This window comes from Piliocolobus tephrosceles, unplaced genomic scaffold (genome assembly GCF_002776525.5).
Source record: "Piliocolobus tephrosceles isolate RC106 unplaced genomic scaffold, ASM277652v3 unscaffolded_26477, whole genome shotgun sequence".
Lineage (NCBI taxonomy): Eukaryota > Metazoa > Chordata > Mammalia > Primates > Cercopithecidae > Piliocolobus > Piliocolobus tephrosceles.
In genome coordinates, this window is record NW_022309284.1 from 1 (window position 1) to 8,363 (window position 8,363).

At 50.2% G+C, this 8,363-nt stretch overlaps 1 protein-coding gene across 1 annotated transcript; it reads right to left on the bottom strand.

Annotated features, from left to right (window-relative positions):
- Positions 1 to 328: 328 nt before the first annotated feature.
- LOC111534667 (acetylserotonin O-methyltransferase) lies at positions 329 to 7,166 on the bottom strand (the record flags this gene model as incomplete). Its single annotated transcript, XM_026450959.1, has 3 exons — positions 6,869 to 7,166; positions 2,219 to 2,393; positions 329 to 453 (listed from the first exon to the last, which is right to left on the bottom strand). Coding segments are annotated over exons 1-3 (369 nt in total), but the record flags the coding sequence as incomplete, so codon positions are not given.
- Between the last annotated feature and the right edge of the window lie 1,197 nt (positions 7,167 to 8,363).

The window sequence follows — 8,363 nt, forward strand, 5'->3', positions numbered from 1 at the left end:
GGATCACTGGAGGTCAGGAGATCGAGACCATCCTGGCTAACATGGTGAAACCCCGTCTCTACTAAAAATACAAAAAATTAGCCGGGCGCGGTGGTGGGCACCTGCAGTCCCAGCTACTCGGGAGGCTGAGGCAGGAGAATGGCATGAACCCGGGAGGCGGAGGTTGCGGTGAGCTGAGATCGTGCCACTGCCCTCCAGCCTGGGTGACAGAGCGAGACTCCGTCTGAAAAAAAAAAGAGAAAAGAAAAAGAAACCTTCCCTTTCACCTCCTCCAATGCCCCTTCACCAGCCCCCCGGGGGTACCGCCTGGATGCAGCCCCCACCTCACAGCATCAGCCAGGTGGCCCCAGCACCCATAGCTGGTCCTGCCCATGTACTTCAGCAGGCTGCATTGTGACGTCGGGCTGACCCTGGTCAGGTAGGCGCTGGACAGCTCTGTGTTTTGATAGAAAGCTGGAACACATAAAAACAACAGGGAAAAAGCAGTGAGATTCCAAGTCTCTGCCAGCAGACGCTCCCCAGCTCACCGACATGGCGATTTCCACATGATTCCTGCCTGGGAGCGCCAACACCCGCACAGCTGGGGCCTTCTGTGGAACGCACAAAGGTGACCCGGGTGCAGCTGGCACCCCCGTCGGGTTCAGTTTAGACAAATCCCATCGGGAGTTTTGGGTGGAGGAAGTACAAACGCAGTTGAACCACAAGAGGAAACATACATTACATTTTCCCAGAGTGTCTGAAATAACTTATTGAGGCCGGGCACGTTGGCTTACGCCTGTCATCGCAGCACTTTGGGAGGCCGAGGCAGGTGGATCACCTGAGGTCAGGAGTTCGAGACCAGCCTGGTCAACAGGGCGAAATCCTGTCTCTACTAAAAATACAAAAACTAGCCTGGCCAGGTGGCGGGCGCCTGTAATCTCAGCTACTGGGGAGGCTGAGGCAGGAGAGTCGCTCGAACCTGGGAGGCGGAGGTTGCAGTGAGTCGAGATTGCACCACTGCACTCCAGCCTGGGCAACAGAGTAAGACTCTGTCTCAAAAACAGTGAGAGGGCCGGGCGCGGTGGCTCCCTCCTGTAATCCCAGCACTTTGGGAGGCCGAGGCGGGTGGATCACCTGAGGTCAGGAGTTTGACACCAGCCTGGCCAACATGCTGATACCCCGTCTCTGCTAAAAATACAAAAATTAGCCAGATGTCACGGCTCATGCCTATAGTCCCAGTTACTCAGGAGGCTGATGCAGGAGAATCGCTTGAACCCGGGAGGCAGAGGTTGCCGGGAGCCAAGATCTCACCACTGTACTCCAGCCTGGGGACAGAGTGAAACTCCGTCTCAAAAAAAAAAAAAAAAAAAAAAAAAGAAACCCCATCATTCGCATAACGTCTCTGGCTGTTTTTTTGTGTGTGTATGGTTTTGTTTTTTGTTTTGTTTTGTTTTGACGCAGGACCTTGCTCTGTTGCCCAGGCTGGAGTGTAGTGGTATGAGCATAGCTCACTGAAGCCTCGAACTTTTAGGCTCAAACAATCCTCCTGCCTCAGCCTCCTGAGTAGCTGGGACCACAGGCGTGTACCACGACTCCCAGTTCATTTTTGTATTATTATTATTATTATTATTATTATTATTATTTTGAGATGCAGTCTTGCTCTGTTGCCCAGGCTGGAGAAAAATGGCGCAATCTCACCTCACTGCAACCTCTGCCTCTTGGGTTCAAGCGATTCTTCTGTCTCAGCCTCCCGAATAGCTAGGACCACAGGCGTATACCACCTCTCCCAGTTAATTTTTCTATCTTTTTTATAAATGGGGTCTTGCTACGTGGCCCAGGCTGCTCTCAAACTCCTGGGCTCAAGGAATCCCCCAGCCTGGGCCTGGCATTCTGGCAGCTTTGACGTCCCCAGGGCAGACGTCAGTAGCTGCGACACAAACCACACCTGCCAATACAGACAGAGTCTCGCTCTGTCACCCAGGCTGGAGTGCAGTGGCGCGATCTCGGCTCACTGCAACCTCTGCCTCCCGGGTTCACGCCGTTCTCCTGCCTCAGCCTCCCGAGTAGCTGAGAAGACAGGCGCCCGCCACCATGCTCGGCTAACGTTTTGTATTTTTTTAGTAGAAATGGGGTTTCGCGGTGTTAGCCGGGATGGAGACGGTCTGGCTTTTTACAGAACACATGGGCTGCAGAGGGTGGCCTGCTTAAAATGCCTCCTTCAAAACGCCCGTGTGCTCACCTTTTCCTGCCCTCGTCTCCACTTTCAACAGCTTCAGGGACACGCAGGTGTCCATCAGGAGCTCTGTTCCGTGGGAGCTGGCCTCCACACCTGCAGCCACTGCTGCCACATCCAGGGGCCCTGGGGCCTCGGCGAGAAGGTCGAACACCCCCAGCTCGCAAGCGGCGAAGAGAACCTTGGAGCAGGAGCAGAAACAAAAGGTCAGCGCTCAGCCTGACCCTGGGAACCCATAGTCATAGAAATACCCCATAGCAGGGCAGGCTGGGGAGGAAGGCATTGTTTTTTTATATTTTTATTCATTTCTTTCTTTCTTTTTTGTTTTTTTTTTGAGACGGAGTCCAATGAGGTAGCACCACTATGGAAAACAGGCATTTTTCTTTATTTATTTATATTAATGTATGCATTTATTTTGAGATGACGTCCCACTGCATCGCCCAGGCTGGAGTGCAGGGGCACGATCTCGGCTCACCCTAACCTCCGCCTCCCGGGTTCAAACGATTCTCCTGCCTCAGTCTCCTGAGTAGCTGGGATTACAGGCCTATCCCACCATCCCTGGCTAATTTTTATATTTTTAGTAAAGATGGAGTTTCACCATGTTAGCCAGGCCGGTCTGGAACTCCTGACCTCAAGTGATCCACCCTCCTCAGCCTCCCAAAGTGCTGGGATGACAGGCGTGAGCCACTATGCATGGTCCTCTCTCTCTCTTTTTGAGACAGTCTCGCTGTGTCGTCCAGGCTGGAGTACAGGGGTGCGATCTCAGCTCACTGCAACCTCTGCCTCCCGGGTTCAAGTGATTCTCCTGCCTCTGCCTCCCAAGTAGCTGGGATTACAGGCACGCACCACCATGCCTGGCTAATTTTTGTATTTGTAGTAGAGACGGGGTTTCTCCATGTTGGCCAGGCTGGTCTTGAAGTCCTGACCTCAAGTGATCCACCTGCCTCAGCCTCCCAAAGTGCTGGGACGACAGGTGTGAGCCACTGCGTCCAGCAGCTCTTGTTCTAATAATTTTGTATTAACTAAATTTTTCTGTTCAGGGTAGAGAAAGTTTTATTCTATTAAGGTTGGATTAATAATAATTCTATTAAGAACGTGTTAACTTGTTTTGTTAAGATTTTATGGTTGTTATTCTGTTAATTATATTAAGGTTGTCTTATCTCGTTTTATTTGTATTAATGAATTACTCTATTAAGGGTATGTTAGGTTAGTCTATTAAGGTTTTATGAGTTCTTGTTCTTATGAAGCTTGTATTAAGATGTATTCTATTCAGGTGGTATTACCTTTTTTGTTAAGCTGTTATTAATTCCTGTTTGGTTAAGGTTGCATTGACTGCTTGTTACAATAAGTCTGCATCAAGTTTATTCTACTAAGCTTGTATTAGCGCCTTTTCTATTAAAGCTAGAATAGGCCGGGCGCGATGGCTCACACGTGTCATCCCAGCACTTTGGGAGGCCGAGGCAGGCAGATCACTTGAGGTCAGGAGTTCGAGACCAGCCTGGCCAACACAGTGAAACCCCGTCTCCACTAAAAATAGAAAAAGTAGCCAGGTTTGGTGGTGGTGCATGCCTGTAATCCCACCTGTTCAGGAGGCTGAGGCAGGAGAACGGTGTGAACCCGGGAGGCGGAGGTTGCAGTGAGCTGAGATCGCACCACTGCACTCCAGCCTGGGAGACAGAGCGAGACTCGGTCTAAAAAAAACAAGCTATATGAATTCTTGTTCTTTAATGTTGTATTAACCTTTTAAAACTAGCGTTGTGTTCTGTTTTATTCATTAAAGTTGTATTCATTCCTGTTGGGGTGGGGTGAATTAATTGTTCTTTTAAGGGTATGTTCAATGTTATCTTCTTATGTCTATGTTCACTCTTGGTCTATGAAAGTTGCATTAACTAATTGTTTCTGTTAAGGGTGTACTAAGCTTGATCTTTTTTTTTCCTGCTTCCAAAAAGTTTTATTCTTCTTCTTATTATTATTATTATACTTTAAGTTCTGGGATACATGTACAGAATGTGCAGGTTTGTTACACCGGTATACACGTGCCATGGTGGTTTGCTGTAGGGATACACCTGCCACGGTGGTTTGCTGTAGGGATACACCTGCCACGGTGGTTTGCTGTAGGGTTACACCTGCCACGGTGGTTTGCTGTAGGGATACACCTGCCACGGTGGTTTGCTGTAGGGATACACCTGCCACGGTGGTTTGCTGTAGGTATACACCAGCCATGGTGGTTTGCTGTAGGTATACACGTGATATGGTGGTTTGCTGTAGGTATACACATGATATGGTGGTTTGCTGTAGGTATACACGTGATATGGTGGTTTGCTGTAGGTATACACGTGATATGGTGGTTTGCTGTAGGTATACACGTGATATGGTGGTTTGCTGTAGGGATACACCTGCCACGGTGGTTTGCTGTAGGTATACACCTGCCATGGTGGTTTGCTGCACCCATCAACCCGTCACTTACATTAGGTATTTCTCCTAATGCTATCCCTCCCATAGCCCCCACTTTTTTTATTGAGGAGACTGGGTCTCGCTCTGTCTGCCAGGCTGGAGTGCTATGGTGTGATCTCGGCTCACTGCAACCTCTGCCTCCCGGGGTTTCAGCGATTCTCCTGCCTCAGCCTCCTGAGTAGCTGGTACTACAGACACCTGCCACCATGCCCAGGTGATTTTTGTATTTTTAGTAGAGACGGGGTTTCACCATGTTGGTCAGGCTGTTCTCGAACTCCTGACCTTGTGATCCACCTGCCTCGGCCTCTCAAAGTGCTGGGATGACACACGTGAGCCACCGCGCCCGGCCAAGGGGATACTCAATGTTATCTTCTTATGTCTGTGTTCACTCTTGGTCTATGAAAATTGCATTAGCTAATTGTTTCTGTTCAGCACTAAGTTTGATCCTCTTAAGGTGGTATTAACTCTGCCTTAACTCTGGTTCTGTTCAACTGCTGACAGCTCCCATGACATGGTATCATGTGCCCTAAAGTGATTGTTTTTCCAAGATTTCGGACCCAGCAAACCCCCTGTGAACCAGCGACAGGCTTTGAATGAGCAGTCAGTAGCCCCAGCGGGCTGCCTGTGGTCAAAGGAGGCGAAGGGAGCAAGTGATTATTGTCCGGGACAGTAACAGAAACCCCACCTCTACTAAAAAATAGAAAAATTAGCCAGACGTGGTGGCGCGTGTCTGTCATCCCAGTACTTTGGGAGGCCGAGGCGGGCGGATCACAAGGTCAGGAGATCGAGACCAGCCTGGCTAACACGGTGAAACCCTATCTCTACCAAAAATACAAAAAATTAGCCAGGCATGGTGGCAGGTGCCTGTGGTCCCAGCTACCCAGGAGGCTGAGGCAGGAGAATGGCCTGAACCCACGAGGCGGAGCTTGCGGTGAGCTGAGACTGCGCCACTGCACTCCAGCCTGGGCAACAGAGAAAGACTCAGTCTCAAAATAAAATAAAATAAAACAAAATACTTAGCTGCACGTGGTGGCACGTGCCAGTAATCCTAGCACTTTGGGAGGCCAAGGCGTGTGGATCACCTGAGGTCAGGAGTTTGAGACCAGCCTGGTCAATATGGTGAAACCCTGTCTCTACCAAAACTACAAAAAATTAGCCGGGCATGGTGGCAGGTGCCTGTAATCCCAGCTATTTGGGAGGCTGAGGCAGAACTGCTTGAACCCGGGAGGTGGAGGTTGCAGTGAGCCGAGATCATACCACTGCATTCCAGCCTGGGCAACAAGAGTGAAACTCCATATCAGAAAAATAAATAAATAAATAAAAATAAAAAATAAAAAAATTAGCCGGGCTTGGTGGCTGGCGCATGTAATCCCAGGTACTCGGGAGGCTGAGGCAGGAGAATCGCTTGAACCTGGGAAGCGGAGGCTGCAGTGAGCCAAGATCACACCACTGCACTCCAGCCTGGGAGACAGAGCAAGACTCTGCCTCAAAATAAATAAATAAATAAATAAAGAATAAATAAATAAATAAATCTCTGACTTATCTCTATGTTTGCATTAAAGTAAAATTCATAAAATTCACCATTAACCATTCTTGTTTTGTGTGTGTGTGTGTGTGTGTGTGTGGTGTTTTTGTTTATTCTTTTTTTTTTTTTTTTTTGTGACAGGGTGACGGTGTTTTGCCCTGTCGCCCAGGCTGGAGTGCTGTGGCAGGATCTCGGCTCACTGCAACCTCCGCCTCCCAGGCTCAAGCGATTCTCCTGCCTCAGCCTCCCTGAGTAGCTGGGATTACAGGCACGCACCACCAAGCCCAGCTAATTTGTGTATTTTCAGTAGAGACGGGGTTTCACCATATTGGCCAGCCTGGTCTCAAACTCCCGACCTGGTGATCCGCCCGCCTCAGCCTCCCAAAGTGCTGGGGTGACAGGCGTGAGGCACCGCGCCCGGCCCAATGTACTCACATATATTAATTGATGTCTCACGTCTGCCTAAAATGTCTAAAACGAAGCTGCCCCCGGACCACCATGGACACACATCCTCAGGACCTCCTGAGGCTATGTGGCAGGTGCACGTCTCTCCCGGTGGGAAATAAACCTCCTGAAACGATGGAGATCGTCATTGTTCTCGATTGACGCTCCCCCAGTGGAACGTGAGCGTGATGAACGGAAGTCTACTCCCCCCAGTCCCACAGGGCGTATCCTACCTGGGACACCATGAAGCCGTTGGCGTACTCATTCAGGAGGCAATAGCTGTCGTCCCCTGAGGAACCCATGCCGTCTCCAATCCAGCCGCGGCTTCCAGAGCCTCTGGAGCGTTTGCTTGTAGAAGCACGGAGCCTGCTAGCAGGCTGGTGAAGACGCACCTGCTCACGGCTGCTGCCTGAATCTCCCTGCTGGCTGCCCCGTACTCAACCAAAGACAGATCACTCTAGAAACTTGCATTAACCTTATTAGGGGATCACAAAGCGTGTCAGAATTCCCTGGCTTTCTGCGCGGCCCTTCCTCAGCCCTAAAATAGTCTGCAGGAGGCGTCCCCTGAGCCGTGGAGTCATCAGCTGCAGAACTGATCCCAGACCAATATGCTCACCCATCATTAGCACTAATGAATCGTCTTACCGATGGAACAGGTTCTGAATTCATTTCTGGGGGTGGCACGAATTTCTGCAAACCGGGCGGCTCAGAAAACTGTTCTCTCACACTTCTGGAGGCTGGAAGTTCAACATCAAGATGCCAGCAGGCCAGCCTGGGCAACATAGCGAGACCCTTTTTTGTTTTTTTTTGTTGTTGTTGTTGTTGAGATGCAGTCTTGCTCTGTTGCCAGGCTGGAGTGCGGTGACGCAATCTCAGCTCACTGCAACCTCCACCTCCCGGGTTAAAGTGATTCTCCTGCCTCAGCCTCCCAAGGAGCTGGGACTACAGGTGCCCGCCACCACGCCTGGGTAATTTTTGTATTTTTAGTAGAAGCGGGGTTTTGCCATGTTGACCAGGCTGGTCTCGAACTCCTGACCTCAGGTGATCCACCCATCTCATCCTTCCAAAGTGTTGGGATGACAGGCGAGAGCCACCGCGCCTGGCTAATTTTTTAATTCTTTCTAGAGATGGGGGTTTCACTGTGTTGCCCAGGCTGGTCTCGAACTCCTGACTTCAAAGGATTCTCCCACTTCAGCCTAGATATCTTGCAACGTTTATTTGAACAATCTAAATGCCTGCATATAATTAATATGTGACCGTGCCGGGGCTGGGCGCGGGGGCTCACGCCTGTAATCCCAGCACTTTGGGAGGCCGAGGTGGGCGGATCACAAGGTCAGGAGTTCGAGACCACAGTGAAACCCCATCTGTACTAAAAATACAAAAACTTAGCCGGGCGAGGTGGCGGGCGCCTGTAGTCCCAGCTACTCAGGAGGCTGAGGCAGGAGAATGGCGTGAACCTGGGAGGCGGAGGTTGCAGTGAGCTGAGATCGCACCACTGCACTCCAGCCTGGGCGACAGAGCGAGACCCTGTCTCAAGAAAAAAAAAAAATGTGACCGTACCAGGTCTTTGTCCCATTTCTGCGGACGCATGGAGTGTGTGGGGGTGAAGGAAAAGTTCAACGTGGGAGCCCAACTCCATCTTGGCAGGAACGCCTGTTTGTTTTTGGTTGGATAGAAAGTGGAATGTAATATAGCCAGAGTGATTTTTTTTTTTTTTTTTTTTTTTTG